The sequence below is a fragment of the Aquila chrysaetos genome, chromosome 26, assembly GCF_900496995.4.
Source record: "Aquila chrysaetos chrysaetos chromosome 26, bAquChr1.4, whole genome shotgun sequence".
NCBI lineage: Eukaryota > Metazoa > Chordata > Aves > Accipitriformes > Accipitridae > Aquila > Aquila chrysaetos.
Genome location: NC_044029.1, coordinates 4,822,624 through 4,838,778, shown reverse-complemented (window position 1 = coordinate 4,838,778; position 16,155 = coordinate 4,822,624). Strand labels below are relative to the sequence as shown.

The window sequence follows — 16,155 nt, the reverse complement described above, 5'->3', positions numbered from 1 at the left end:
GGCTTCGGCGGGGGCGCTGGACCGGTTCCTGTCAGCTCGGCGGGGGCGCTGGACCGGTTCCTGTCAGCCCGCCGGGCTGTGAGGGCGGAACCCGCCTCAGCCCTGAGCCTCACTACTCCTCCTCCACCGCCTCGCTCCCCTCAGGAGCCGGCGACATTCCCCTCAGGAGCCGGCGACATTCCCCTCAGCGAGACCCCGCCGGTGACTAAGCACGCCCGCCGCTTAACGCCGTGACCGGCCTTTTACCTCCCCGCCCGCCCTGCCCGCCCCGACCCGCCTCTCCCCGCCCCGGCGCCTGCGCGGTGCGGACCGGCGGGCGCGCGGGCGCAGGAATGTGCGTTCCAGTTAAATAGTGGGCGCAGGGGCGGCCGCCGCGGCGGCGGCTTGAGGGACGAGCCGAGCTGAGCCGAGCCGAGCGGGGCGGCGGGGGAGCCTCCATGGCGCGGCGCGGCTGCCGGGGCGGTGGCAGTGGCGGCGCGGCGCTGCTGTGACAGGAGCTTGGCAGCTGGGACCGGTCTTCCCTCCCGCCCCACTCCCGAGCGGGGGGGGGGGCGGCCCGCGCGGCAGCGCTCGGTGAGCGGAGCCGTGGCGGCGGCGGCGGCGGCGGCAGCGGCGGCGGCCGGGGGTAGCCGGCGTGTCACCGCCTCTATGATGAAATTTAAGCCGAACCAGACGCGGACGTACGACCGGGAGGGCTACAAGAAGCGGGCGGCGTGCCTCTGCTTCCGCAGCGAGCGGGAGGACGAGGTGAGCGCCGCCGCCGCGTGTGTGTGGGGTCGGGGCGGGAGCGCCGGGCCGGGCTCCCGTTCCCCCGTCACCCACCGGTGCCGCGTCCCTTTGTGTGGCCGGTGGAGGGGGGTGGGCGAGGGGACACCCCCTCACACACACACACACAGAGAGTCGTGCCGGGGGAGGGAGGGGACGCGGCGCCGCGGGGCTGTGCGGACACCCACGCACATACACCCCACGCTCGCTGTTAGCGGCGGCGGGCTTTCCCCCCCCCCCCGCCGCCCGTTGCCGGACCGGACCGTGAGAGGAACGGGCGCGGCGGGCCGCGCCTCTCGCCCACCATCTTGGGGCGGCGGGCCCACGTGCGCGGCGCCCGCCTTTGTCAGCGGCCGCGGGCGGTGTCCCGCGTGGGGGGGGGGGGTGTGTGTGTGGGGGGGGGGTCGTGTCCCGTGGGGGGTGCCGGTGCGCAGTGGGACAGCGGCTGCAACTCCGGGGTCATCCTTTGTGTGACCGTAACGCGCAGGAAAAAAAAAAATCGGTTCGTGTGTAATGGCGCATCCAGGGCAGGGCTGGTGTTGCCCTTAAGGCGAACCCCCTGCCATACTCGGGTGGGATTAAAAAAAAGAAAAAAAATCTTGTCTTTGAAAAACCTGTTTTTCTCGCCGACAGGGTATAAATGGGGCTTTAAAATATTTTGTCAAGGAGGTCGGGGGTGGAGAGGGGGGGTTGCTGCGGTTTTGGTTGTAGAGGATAAGGGCTCAGCCGGGGTTTTATGTTGCAGCAGAATCGGGAGGTGGCAACAAAGTTGTCCTATATTCCTAGCCAAGGTCAATTGCACTGGCCGTTGTCTGGAAACTTTGCTGATGGTTTCATTGCACAATGCGTTTATAGACTGTCTCGGGCTAGAAGCGTACCCTTAACTGATTTTCGTTTTCATTTTGTTGTTTAATAGCTATAAAATAACTACAAAGGTTAGGGCTTGGGGCTTCCCCCCCCCCCTTTATCTATATGCTGGAAGAAGCAAGCGTCCTATCCAAGCTGCCAGTATGGTAAATGTCTTGCTTAAGCATCTACTAAGCAATATAATGCAGCAGGGAGAGGCCTGTTCTCAAAAAACGGACCCTTGGGTTTAGGCAAAAAAAATTTTTATGGCGGTCTGGTATATGCCATTCCCTGTGTGGTATAAGTACAGCCTTGGGACTACACTGATCGGCTCTTCCTAATATTATAAAGGAGAAAGGTGCCCAGCAGGAATCTTGCTAGTTCTTGCAGTTGGTCTAGCTTTTCTTTGGTTTCAGCAGCACCTCTGATACTCCAGCATGCTTCCCCATTTATGTGTCTTCAGTATTTATTTTTGGGTGCTACTCCAGCTCAGACTTGTTTGGAGCTCAAACACTTGAGCCACTGTTACAGCTTTCTTGCACCAGTTGTACTTGGAACTTCATGGTTGGGGTCACCTTTGTCGGTAATTTCCATTCATCCTTCATTTCCTGCTGCAACTTCTCATATTCTCTTTCAATCTTGCATCCGAATGAGACCACTGGCTGCTTCAAAAAATTGTTTGTGCGTAAGAACACCCTCTGAGACTAAGGATGGCAGCAGCAGCTTTGCTGGGCTGTGCAAGAAGAGTGGATGCTGACACTTGTTGCACTGGAGCACTTTGTGGTATTGCAGGTGGAGCACCTCTATGGCTGGCGTGAGGCTGGGCTTTGGCATTGTGCAAGTAGGCACACTTGAGGGTGAAATGCATGGGATAACACCAACTTGGATTTGGGACATAGATTAAGCATGTGGAAATGGTTCAAATCACTTTCTGGTAAGTTATTTCCAGAAAAGCAATGGCAACATCTTGAACTTGCTTAGCTGTTTCCCAAGTGCCAGCTCCATCTGTATCAATACAGAACCTATTCCTGAGAAGTTTGATGCTTGACTACTGTTGGTGATTAATTTGTATCGCCAGCCATGTTCCCTGAATTGGCTGGATGAGTCTTGCTTCTGTTCTTGAACACTGTTGTCTTCATAAGTTTCTGCGTAGGTCTACTTCAAACTCGATGTAAATGTTTTCAGTGTTTCCTTCCCAATTCTCTAGAGATTGTGCCATTGATTTTCAGCTGACCTACATCTCCAGGGATCTTTAAGTGCTGGGTAACTTCTGCTGTGAAGGAGCACAAAGGGTGTGCCTGGATGACTGCAGGGAGAAGAGGGGAACAGCAGACTCCTGTAGAAACTGGGGGGGTAAGGGGTGGAATAGTTTTCATAGTTATTTTAACCTACAGGGTTACTTACCCCATAAGCAAAGAGTTGCTCGACATGGGAGGAGAGACAATAGAACAGACAACTGAAAGCAATCTTGAGCAATACATTTCTTTTTAGGTGTCTTAAAGCAAGAAATCAAAATCGCAACTTTTTTTTTCTTTACTGGAGATACTGTCTGCAAGACTCTCCCAATAGATCATGTTCTACTTTTCAGCTGGTTGGTTTCTATCTGGAGGAATGAGTATCTGCAGCAATCTTCTGATACAAATCTTAGAATTAACCTGGCTTCCTACTTCGGTTCTGACGTTCTGAAAGGCCAGTCCGTATCCAGTTGTGCCTGTGCCTTAGCCTTTTTCCTCCTTCCTTGCACTTAGCTTTAAGACGTATCTGTAGACAGCAGTCATTCCTTTCTCAGCACTTTTTTGATGGACTTGAAGTCTTAAAACCTCGTCTCTTAAAACCGGTTTTCTCTTTTTCTGATCATCCTGGTAGCTCTTTCATCTCCTTCAGTTTGACAGCTGTGTTTTTTGAAGGTAGGCGACAGTTGTGTTTGCTTTAGATGGAATATCACTGTGTTGTGCAAAAGGTTACTAGTACTTCTGTAGCTATACAAGAAAAAACCATTGTGATAGGACCCCTCTTTATCATGATTGTAAAGCTATCATGTAGTCATATTGTGATTAGTGGTGGTATCTAGGTCTCTAACTTGTTCCCACATCGTGAACTCTCAACTTGTACCAGAAATTCTTGGTGACCTGTGCATTAGATTGGCAATATGTTCTTAACCAAATATGACTTTCTTCTGCAACTTCAGCATGAGACCTTTGTTGATACCATGACTTACGGACACTGGCTCTCAGTTTGGAGACGTACAAATTTCAGTAATAGCTTTTTGTGCTCATCACCAATAAAAATCGGGCCAGTCACTAAAATGTTTAATATATCTATTGTTAATCACCATCTAGCAAAATCTGCTTGTTATGGCTTCTTGGTCTGTTTCCAATGCATATTGCACTTCTCATGCTACCTTTGTAGCCTTGTTGAAGCCCATGTTACAGCTGAGTTTTATGGACAGTGAAGCAAAGTGTCAATTGAAAAAAGACTGTGGTAACAAAGGATGGTTTTGGTAAAAGCATATTGTATTTCCTTTCACTTTCTGCTCACTTCTTTATTTCTTAATTCAAAACATTGGTGGACTCTAGAATACCACTGAGGCAAAATTCTGGTGGTTCCTGCACACAGTTTGAAATACAGCTGCTGAACTCCTACTCTACAGCTACAGCACCCTGTCCAATTAGACTTACCAACAGTCTTTGCTGCTAGGCTTAAAATTGTTGAGTCAGTTCTCTTGGGTGTTACGAGCTGGAAACTGGGCTTGCCCGCAGCCTTGCAACCTGTCAAAAGCTTCTGCTTTGTCTTGAGAGCTGGCATTGCAGCTGAAAGCATGTACTTGTGAGATGACTGATGGTTGTCCAGACACACCATTGCAAAAATCCTCCCTTCCTGTTTCTTTCTTCATCTTCAAGTGACTCCACATATGCCAATTTAGAGCTTTATAGCCCATTTTGGTTTAGATTTTGTAGCCTTAATGCTGTGACACTATATGCTTTAAAAAAAAAAAAAAAAAAATCCAAAATATCCAAATAGCCAAGTAATGTGGCCAGTAGCTTTGGAATTTTTTTGGAGTGTTTTAGAAGAAGATCTCTTAGACTGCTGTCATTAAAGTGCTGCCAGTTTTGGTCTCTCAGTGCTGTCATTTGGGCTGAAGAGAGAGTAAGATGGCTGGATATGAGCTTAAGTGCTGGCTCTTTCTGTTCTTAATGGAAGTGAAGCAGTAATTGCAGGGACTGTCTGCCCTTTGAATGAAAAAAAAAAAATTGCTGGAAATGAAGCAGGAGGAATCCCGTGGAAAAAATGAAATGAGGCTATGTGGGCATGAAATGTGTGGGGGCTGCAGGCTTTTTGCTTTGAACAAGCCAGAAGCTGTTAGGTGTGTGCAAAAAGCTGATGGCATTCAGCAGACTGGGATGGGCTGGCGGATTTGTGTATGAGGAAATGCAAGTCTCTCCTTGAGCAACTAGGAGATGTGGACGGCAGCTTTAGGATAAGCCCGCAGGAGAACCTCTCCCAGTACTGTGAGGACCAACTGCTTCCACGGGTTGGAATTGCTTATGCAGTATTCTGCAAACACTGGTTTTACATAAAATGCTGCTGTCTTAGGGTCTAAGCAGAGGGTAGGCAAGGAAATTCCTACCTCTCGAAGCAGAGAATGAGGCAGGCCTTTAAAGCAGCAAGAGCAAATAGTAATAAACATTTTTTTCTAGTCACTTGGCTAAGTAAAACAATTTTAAAAGCTAATTTAATTTTTCTTCCATCAACTACATATTATACAAATAAATGAGCAGTTATTTTTAAATACCTTGAATCTAAAACGTGAGTGCATTCTAATTATTTTGGCATCTGTAAAACTGCTTTATGTAATTGGATATAGTATTGAAAGCCCTACTTCAGTGTTCAGCCAGCAGTTGCTAGTGGCAGATCTAAAAAATAGTTTCATATGAAAAAAAAGTCTTCAAGCTCTTGAGTTTTTAATTTTGCCATTTTCGTTGTTCAGCCTTGTATAAGAGAGAAAAATAGATGGGAAGGGTTTTCTATTACTATTGATACAGTAGTGAGGATAACTGTATTGTCGCACACTTATGGGAAAAGTAGTTTTTTTTGTTGGGGTTTTTTTTCCTGTAGTAGGGCATACACATGCATGACAATTATTGCCTCTGAACTTTGAGTTAAAAATGATAGGCTCCTAGTATTGTGTCTCTTTTTTGGTCTGATTTAGAGAAATTTATTTCTTGGGCTGTAGTGTGTCAAGATTTAAGAAACCCTTGTTTAATCTACCTTGTTCTGGTGGTCACTGTTCCATTATTTTAAAAAATAGTAGTGTTCTGTAGTTTCGTACAGCTGTTGCTTCATACTAGCAATTGTTTTATTAAAGGATAATAAAGAAAAAGTAAAATGTTATTTTTATTTGCATTGGTCTAAATAATCTGAAAACCAGAAAGACCTATTGTAATGCAACTTGATGTGTAAAACCAGGACCCAGAAGCGTCACCTGGCTACCCTGGCAAAATGGGATGTTCTAGGAATTATTGTAAATAAACTTGCACAGTGATGAAAGATCTTCCATACTTGACTCAGAATTTGTCATCTGGTTTCTTTATCCTTCAGTGTAAGCTCTCAGGTGTAAATGCACAGATAGTGTGTGCTTTAAAAATATAAATTGGCATATGACCATGGCACCGTATTTAAGGCTGGCGTGCTCTCCAAAGCAATGTATGGACTGAAAGATTACCTAGCTTGGTCTGTGATTGCCTAATAGTATATAAGCATGTTTTAAAATACCAGAGAATACACATTTCAGTATACACTTCAGGTGTGGTGTGGTTTTTACTTGTTCTGTCTCATGGCCCTGCCCTGCTAACATACAGGAGGAATAACTGACATAGGATGATTGCTGCCTTAGTTTTTCCTCAGCATTTTCTTGACGCGTGGACATCAATGTGGTGTAGGAAGGGGTGTAGCTCAAAAAATCAAGACCTGTAAACAGCTTCCAAAATGACTCTTTATGATGTGTCTACAGAGACAGCATCTGTTTACGGTGTATCCCTGCAGGCTTGTATGGGGTTCTGCAGTGGTTTAAGCTTGTGTTAGTGTTAAGAAAAATGATTGAACATTAGGTTGCTGTGGTAGGATTTGTATCAGGTGACCAACTTATAAAACAGAAGTGCCTCGTTATCCTTACTTTCACAGAAAAAAAGCTTTCTGCAGGCACTGCATACGCACCTTGCTTTCATGTTGGGATGTTTTTTGACAAACTGCAACTGCTTGCCAACAGCGGAAGCCTGCAAGTTCAGCAAAGCTGTAGGAATTCAGCTGTCCACCATGGCAGGATGCTTCAGTCTTCACTCGTGCCTCTTCAGATACTGAAATCACTCAACCACGGGCTGTTTTTCATTGCAAAACTCCAATTACTTTTTTTGCAGTACCTATGGTATTACTTGTCTATGCCATACAAATATGTTTAATGGGGTGGATAGTTGCTAAAAATGGGTTGAGGGAAGAAGGAAACATGGCTGTACCCGTCTAACATCAGGCTAAGGTGTCCTGCAACGAAACACATGTTTTAGAAGATGCTGTCTTTTTGAACTGGTAATATTTGTAAGTGTTTAAATACTTGAGGAAATATCCTTTATAGCTTACTTGCAGCATTGTAAGTTTATTTTGAGGATTTACACTGACGGCTACATTTCTGTTTGAATTGCCCTGGTTAACTCAGTGGTCCTCAAAACTTCCAAGTTACCAGTTTCTGTGAAATAGCAGAGTGGCAGACTTCTTCAGAAATATATACAAATCCTAGCTAGAGATACATAGGCATATACACACACACACATATATATGCATATGTATCTCTAGCTAGGATTTGCAGCCATGTTTTCTCAAACATCTTTTGTAGATAGGTGAGTTCACGGACCACAGGTTGATGTGTGTTTTTTTCCAGTCTTGTTTGTAGAGCACTTAAAAAGCTTATTTTAATTAGGTGGCTTTCTGACTTAGTGCTTAAGCGCTTCAGTGGAACCAGTCATATAAATGTAAATATTTTAAAACAGATTTCGTCTTCAAAGATGTGTGTTTTCTTTCCAAGTATCTCAAAGACAAAAAAGGCTAAAAGGTAACTGGTACTTGTCAATAAATAACCTTGTCCTGTCTTTACCTACAGCTGAATGGTTCTCAAAGACTTAGAGCTCTTGTTTCTGACAAGCGCTTGGAAGCTGATCCCTTAGTCAAACAGGTTGTGTTGCTGAGTAACTGGTAGAGCCCAGTTCTCCTGCTCAAGATTAGGCTGTGGTTTCAAGTTATAAAGAAATGGGCAGCAATAGGAGTTTGAGCTATTCCCCTACTACCTTATGTGTTTTCTCCCTTGGTCTGTATTGGCAAGCATAAGGGAAGAAGGATGTATTGTAAAGTGGATTGGGAAACTCACCCAATGTCAGAAGTAAAACTCCTTTTATAGACACTTGTGGGGGGGTTTCTTGTTTGTTTGCAGGTTTTTTGCAGCCAGGAATCTCCTTTTGCCATATGGCTGGGTGGAAGATCTGCACCCTTCATCGCACCATGAGACCTGTCACATCTGACTCTCCAAAGCATGCTAAAGCTTAGGGGGAGATCTAATGTTACAGGTGACTTGAGTGCTTGTTGACGTGAGGAAATGTGTTCTGACCGATGTGCCTTAGTAGTATAGTGCTGTCTGTTCCTGATATGAACACTTTAGCCGAAGAACAAAACAAAGTACTTTAAATAGCCAGAGGAAGGTACTCAAATTCTGCATCACTATAACAACATGTTAGGCAAATATGTGAATTTCATGTGAAATGAAATTTATAGAATAATAATATTTTAATTGCAAGTTAAGGCAAAACTACTTCTGAAAAAGGCTGATGGTTTTCTCCCTATTGCCATATAGTCTTAAAATCAGAAGATCTCAAAGGAAAAATGATTTTCAGATCTGATTTTGAAGTATTATATATGCATGTATTTCTTTATCATTCATCTTCAGAAGGCCAGTAAAGTTGCACTGATTGATGTCTAAGCATCGTGCTGCTACTTCTTTGAAAAGTGATCTTTAAAGTTGGCAGGCTATTTCAGAGTTTAAGACATTGTATAGACAGAACCCAGTTTTCTGGGTTGCTTTCAAGATGCTGTGCTCAAGTTAATGAGCGTTAGGATTAATGTACTGCTAGTTGTTTTGCCATTTCTCTGCTGCTTTGCCAATTCCTGTTCATTGAGACTAAATCTTCTTTTTAACCTCCGTCATAGCTGGGGACTGCCTTTCAGTCTATTGTCTGTAAAGTACTTTGCTAGAGGCTCTTGAATTGGCTTAGGCTGATCTGGAATTGGGCAGCTGCAGTCATGCCTTTCTGTCCCAGTTTGTGCGGTGCTGTCCCTTGTATGGCTGTGTACGGATCAGTGTTGAGCTTGTGCAGGCTGAAAACTAAGCTTTAATGGCACAAGCTAGTTTTCAGCCAGCTCAGCTTCCTGTTGTGCCAATGTAAGGGAGAAAGTAAAGATGTTGCAGCCTCGACTGTAATTAGCTTTTAAATGCTGTCAAGTCTGATCCCAAGGTTTTTTACAACTCTAGAATAACTTTGTGCACATTGCATCTCCAGGCTAAAAAAAGTCACTTTGAAAATTATTGCAGTAAAGAATGAGGACTATAAGCAATCACTCTACTGAAAATATTTTCAGGAAGGCAAAAGTATGTTCCTTACTAAATGCTACCTTTGTGGCATTGCTGTGGCAAGTTGTAAAGCTCTTGCATTTTTCAACTTTCTGGAGTCCAAAAAGAGACAATGGCATTCTAGGACAAGGTAACCTATGGGGGAACTGAGAAACTGTTTCAGAACTACTGAAAAGAGGCAGTGATTCTTAAAATAGCAAAAAGTGCTAGATAAAGGAAATCTCCAACTACAGTAGCAGGTTGACATGTGCTCTCTAATTTGAGATGTGTGCTTTTGCCTAAAAATTCATACAGTGAATCCTGGAAATAAGATCCAGGGTTTGTGAGAGGTGCTTTTCCTTGCTCCTTAGTAGTGTTTCTGTGTTGTATCATTCAAAGTAGTTTCCCAGTACTTTTAAGGAAGCTCCTGAGCTGAAAACAATTGGAGGTTGGAAGTGTTAGGGAGTAAAAAAATATTTCCTGCTCATGTTCTTCCCTGAGCATCTGCTTATGGCCATTTTTAAACAAATCATAGGGCTTGACTGACCCTTTTGGTTGTATTTGCATTAAACCATCTTTATGACTCTTTCATGTGCTCATGACTGGCAGACCAACTGTGTAGGCTGAAGTTTCCATATTGAGTGTGCTAGGTTACATTATACTAACCTCCATCAAAGTGGGTCCTGTTTTTCTCTCAGAATACGGTTGGGTATTTTTTTTCCATTTAATTTTTCTGATGCCTGTGAGAACATGCAGTACATCTGTTCTCTCTAACAGCATTTTGCCACATTGTTTTGCTGCCTTTACGATCTTTCCTATACTCTGACCAGTTTAAAGCTTCTGAAATGGTTTGCATGTACTTACCTTTGTAGAGCTTGGGAGCTAAATCCTTTGTCTTCCATGCACCTGCCTTCTCCTTTCCTTCTCTGTGCTGTGTTTAGTTGTACACCTGAGTAATGCGGTGTTCTTTGCAACTGAGCCACATGTGCTCAGTGGTCTTGTGGGAGTGAGGGGTTGATTCCCTTCCTCTTGAAAGTTGTTCCTTTTAACTGCTGGTTTTACTATAAAAGAAGGCAAACTTGGCTATCTCCATCAGGTAATTCAAATGGCAAGTTGGACATAGCTAGTGGATTAGTGGGGCTGATGAGAGGGGAGAAAATGGGGTGTGCAGTGGGGAAGAGAGGAATAGATGTGATTAGGCTGGGAGGAAAGAGCTTACAAAGAAGTCTAATGACAAATAAATAATTTCTGTGGAACTGGAGTGGTACCTTTTCAACTGTAACTTCATTTTTCCTTGCAAGTAATACATCTGCTATGGAAAAATTCCCATCTTGCAGTTGGTTTGTAGCGGCTTCTGCTGCTATTGCTTCACTACTTCAAGTTGTGGATGACTCTGCTCTGAAGTCAAAAGAATCCAGCTGTGGGCGTTTGTTCTGTCTAGCAAGTTTCAACCTTAACCTTGCCTTTCTTTTAATGTAAGCCGATTTTTAATACAATTATTTTTGTAAGCTATAATGCCCTACAGTTAAGGAAGATAGAAAGCAATGATATTTTGTATAACCTTAAGTCATTTTCTACTTCTTTGAGCACTTGATATGAAAAAAAATACTAAGAGGAATAGCTTTTGGTTGTAATTTGTATTACTCTGAGCTGTTGCCATTTTAGTCTTCTGGAATATATGGCTGCTAACTGTTTCACAAGTTTCTTTTGACTTGAGAACACTAAACAGGCCAAAACTTTGGCATCTGTCTCCAGAAATTTTTGGTTGTTTGTCTTTAGGCTTTTAGCATTTATAGTGAGTAAGTCCCATGATGCCACATGCTCTGTAATTACCTTTGGGTTTTTGGTTAACCATACCTTGGTTAAGCATATCAATAGGTGCTTATTACAAGTAGGCTGGCTAGCAGTTTCTCTTCCTCACTGCACTCAAAGGTCATTGCTATTCCTAGACTTGAAAACAAGGTAAAAACTTGGCTAGTAAGACTTAATGGAAAAATTTTTCTTTTTCTCCTCTTAGCTGAATTTTGCAGCTTCACTTCCTCACTTGGCAGTATTATGGAAAATAATGGCTTTACCTTAGTCTTTGGAGTAAGATAAACTTAACGGTATAACTAGGCAAGCAGATTTGATGACATAACTCTGTACTTTGGAAATCTTTTGATCAAGTTATCAACAGTCAGGCTTTTTCAGAGGCATAGGAAAGGCAGTGAACACTAGTAATACAACACAAGAAATCACATTCCTTTCTCTGCATTCAGAGACAGGGGATACAGATTTCTCTGCATAGGAAGTACTACCATTGTTTTTTTCTGAGCCTAATGAGGTTATAATGTAAAATTTAGTGTGCAGAGGCTAGAAAAAATGTAGGTATGTGAGATTCTGCAGTCTTGTTTTTCAGTAGACTACTGTAATCTGCGTGAACATGAACCTCCTCAGAAAAGACTGGATGTCTGGGTGACCTAGATCTCTATTCTCCTCGTTTGCTTATCTTATATTAAGGGAAGATTAATTGCTGGCTTTTTGCTGCTGATTTTGCACTTCCTTTGGCATGTGAGTGCATTGTCAACCAACCACAGTTTTTTGGCATCTTCGTTATTAAGTGATCTTTATATTTACAGCCTAGTGATTCAGGTACCGTGGGATGTGTCTTCTGGCCACTTACAGTTGGAAACACCTGAAAACTACATCCACTACATAGAATAAAAACCAACACACCAAAAACATGCAAGTGAGTGCAAGGTTGCTTGCTGCTGTAACTGAAAGCTGTGTGGAGTGCTTTTCAGCCTTACCACACAACCTTGTAATTGCTAGCTATCAGCTTTTGTAGAAATTAATTACCCCTGAGTACATTTTTGCTAGCATACCCCAGGACAGATGTCTTGTGCCCTAGTGGCTTCAAATGTTAATGTTACGGGGTGGGAAAAAAATTGTGCATCTGAAGATATTGGGGATATGCCTTAGTGTGGTCCCTTGGCTTCAGAGTGTAAAAGCAGTGGGATCACTGGAGAATAAAGCATAGAGGGAAAGATGCTTGAGAAAATGCTTCAGTTCCAGGGTTAGTAGAGCCTTGGGATAGTTACCAGAATGAACTCCCAGGCTGTAACGCTTGGGAGTTTAGTGTATGTATAGCTGTAAAGCCTATCTACCAGAGTTGATGTATTTTAATGTTGAGTACTTGCTAGGTGTATTTGTTTCTGCTTTTTTAAAGGGTAATTTAAAGCTAATAGGTATACAAACCCAGCTCAGTAGACTATTGATCAGGTTAGCAGTAGTCAGCTACTATATATAAAGGCATAAAAAATTCCTGGCTTTATGCTACACTGCCAGAACCAGCAACCTGATTTATCCCTTAGTAGTAATTAAGAATTTTGTTTAGCCTTAACTAAACAGTGAATGCTGATTAAAACCATTCTACCAAGCTGGGAATGATTTAATGTGATATAATCATCCTTTTGTTCATCATTGTTGCTAGATTCCACATGACTGCAGTGAGTGCTAGTTTCATCAGCAGAAAATAATGTGTAATGCTTATGTCTGGGATCCCACAAGTGAATTCATAACTTGATTTTTACAACTGCTCTTTAAGCATTGCCGACATGGTGGTTCTTTGTAGTGATAGAGGTGCTCCACTTACGTGTTGAAAAACTTTTTCTAAAACTACATTTAGTAGAGCTGTGTGCCCTCTGAGAATCTTTTGTTAATGTCAAAGGTTCCTAGGAAACTAAAACCTTTGGTTGTAAAGATCAAGTTGAGACAAATTTGTGTCTAACCTTGTTGCCTTTGCTGACTATTTCTAGGTTTTTAGACAGCTTAATAAAATATTTGAGTTGACTCAAAATGTGAACATTTAGATCAGATGCTAAGAATGATTCTGTACTAAATGAGGTCTCTGCTGTGTTCCTTACTAAGCGTAGGAAAAATCTGGGGGAAATTAGTATAGTGGAGAATCCTTCAGAGTAGGACAAATGATGACTGCAAATAAAATAAACATTACAACAAGAAAATATGTGTCAGATAAGGCTCTTCTATGTGCACCTCAGTATGCATAGGCATTGTTGCATTCACAAAGGTATGCAGTCATCTTAATTACACTCCCAGTTCCTGTAGATGAACCTACACCATATTTCCATGAGTGCCAAAGGGACATAGTATAAGTGATAAGCATTTCCCTGTTGCCCTCATCAGGGAATTGTTTTCCTACTTAATCCAACAGGAGATGAGCTTAAAGACCATAAAGGTAGTTGGCAAGGACTGGACTGTCACTTCAGTCGTCTGGCACCAGTCAATACTTTAACCTTTAGACAGAGGTTCTTGTCGCTAGTCTTTTAATTGCTTTTAAAGATTCGAACATTGACCCTGTCCCTTTGCTCCCCACAGTTGTCTTTTGACTTCAGGGTAGGGCTTATGTAAGTATTGCCTAGAATATGAAGCTTGTTACTACACAGATGATTGAGTATGTCTTGGTAATCAGGACATGTCTCAAACACAAGTTAAACTGTTTATTTCCATGTGGTCCTGAAGTGAGGTCTTATTTTCGTTGACTTCTACTGCAAATTACTCCAAATACGAGGCATCCTAGTTTGTTGGACAGGTGGCTAAAATCTTCTCAGCCCTGAATATTATGAAGGACAGGTCCTATAGACAGTGGGTTTTAAATTGGTATATATCAATGATATGACCAGGTTACAGAGTCAAATTAAGTGAAATTAAAGTGTCTTGGGGGAAAAAAGTTATTAAATTTAGAAATCATTTAAAATTCAATGTGTTGCAGTTTTTTTCTTCTACAGAAATGTTAGAAGAAACCAAATTCAACAAGGGCAAATGAAGTATTCTCCTTATAATTTAGTTATGCAGTATTGTAAGCATGCCATGCTAACATAACACTTCAGTAACTGAAAAGAAGCTTGTCTAAGACTAAAAATTAGAAATATTTTCAGAAGTGCAGTTTTTTAGCCAAAAGATGCCATTCCAGAAGTACTATTTTAACTTCCGTGTGATGAAAATGTCTTAATTCTCACGCTTTACCATCTATATGACCCTAAGACTTACTCGATATTGGAGAATATTGTTACTAGATTTTTGTTGTACATCTTCATTCCTGTGCATATTGTATTGTGTATTTTTCACATTGTGCCTAAGCATCTGATGAAAGTGTTTGTGTAAGGAGATTATAATGACATTGTCTTGACTTAGCTGTATCAAAAAGACTGGATGTTAATGTCACTTCTTTTTTACTTCTTACAACTCCTGGTTGCCTATTATGTTTAATTTCTAAAGTCTATAATCCATCTGGCTAGGTGAATAAGTGCCTTGCTGAAAAAGTAGATAGTACCAAGATTCCTGACTTGTGATCTATATTTAACAGTCATTTGCAATTATTTATAGGTGCTGTTGGTAAGCAGTAGCCGATACCCCGATCAGTGGATTGTACCGGGTGGAGGAATGGAACCAGAAGAAGAGCCAGGGGGAGCAGCCGTCAGAGAGGTGTACGAAGAGGTAACAAAAACAAAACAAAAAAAAATCCAGCTTCTTTCTGCTGCTGCTGTCTTCAGATGGGAATCAAGAAAAAAGAGGGAACTCTACCTTCTTTGTCCAGGATTTGACTTGAGACTTCCATGGTTGTGAAATTCAAAGAACTGCAGTTCTGTGTGTTAGAATTGGGGTATAGTGCGGTGAGGTGAGCTAGTTAGCTTGCTTCCCAGCATGCTTTCATTTCATAGCTAAATTTCTGTCTGCCTTTATAAACACTTACTGGAAGTGGAACTGTGACTTTATGCCAAATGACATGTTATAGTGTCGCATTTCTCTGTGCAGAAAATGTTTGACTCGCAGCTCTTCTAGAACAGACTGAAGGTGAGCTAACCATTAATGTGTAGCTACATAAGAAGGAGAAATAAACAGACCTTTGAGGAGGTTCCAAACTAAACGGATTAGAAACTGATGTATCTGAGCAGTTGAGAATTCAACAGTAAAAAGGCCTTGTTAAGTACATTTAAGGCTGTTTATCTATAAAGAAAACACCATACGTATAGTCTGCCTTTCTATCTCTGCCCCTACCCCTAGGCAAAACAGAGCTTTAAGTCTTGATGAATTAATGCAGTTTCCCACTTTAGTATGGTCCTTAAATTTCAAATTCAAAATGCGGTTTTTTAACTTGCTATTTATTTTTCCTAGGCAAACTGTTAAAAATGTTAAATACTACTTGAATATCTAACAGCCTGGACTGTAAGCCAATTAAAACTAAAGAAAAATCAGAGTCACTTGATTTAGCTAGAAATTATGCAATGTGTAAGTGACCACAGGTCAACTCTTAATTCTTTATATTATACTTCTTAAATAGAGGGTATAAGGTTTTTCAGAAAGTGGATGCATCCTGGCAATAGAGTGAACTACAGGATTTCTACTAGTCTTAAACAGTTCTCTCATCCCAGTTTGACTACTACTATTCACAAAACACGCTAATATTGTTGCTAATTAGTATGTACAATGATATTTTTATTAGCTGTGCTATCTAGTGGTTTATCTCGCTTACCCTTAAGACTGGTTCTGCTGGGTTGTAGAGGCTTGGGAACTTGATGTAGGTGCAACTTGCACCAAATGCTGCCTGCTATTTGGTGTCAAAATGAGATCTTCTGTGAACTGCGATTCAGTGACCCTCCTCCCCTCTTACATGGGGAACAGACTAGTTCAGCATTCAGTGCTCTTAGCAGCCTTCATGCAGCAAGGTTGGAGCATAAATAAGCCTCACTGATAAAAAGCTATTCCAGACTTTTTGTCTGTGTCCAGTTTTGCCTGAGGAGGGGGGCAATTTTGAGCTGCAGAAGACAGACTTGGGCAAGTGCTTCTGTATGTGTAAAAGTAAAGGAGGCAGCCACAAGGCAGTCAGTTTGAAAGGAGCA

The 16,155-nt window shown here is 42.3% G+C and overlaps 1 protein-coding gene across 3 annotated transcripts in view; it reads left to right on the top strand.

The window, feature by feature from the left end:
* The first annotated feature begins 301 nt into the window (after positions 1 to 301).
* NUDT4 (nudix hydrolase 4) overlaps positions 302 to 16,155 on the top strand; it is a 30,405-nt gene continuing 14,551 nt past the window's right edge. The window contains exons 1-2 of one of the 3 annotated variants that reach the window (XM_030002682.2): positions 302 to 747; positions 14,642 to 14,752. In XM_030002682.2, the coding sequence (XP_029858542.1) occupies positions 649 to 747; positions 14,642 to 14,752 (210 nt within the window). In that variant the 5' untranslated portion in view covers positions 302 to 648. Of the gene's footprint in view, positions 748 to 8,091; positions 8,220 to 14,641; positions 14,753 to 16,155 lie in introns of those variants that run through there. The other 2 variants (XM_030002683.1, XM_030002684.2) reach the window with 2 other exon arrangements.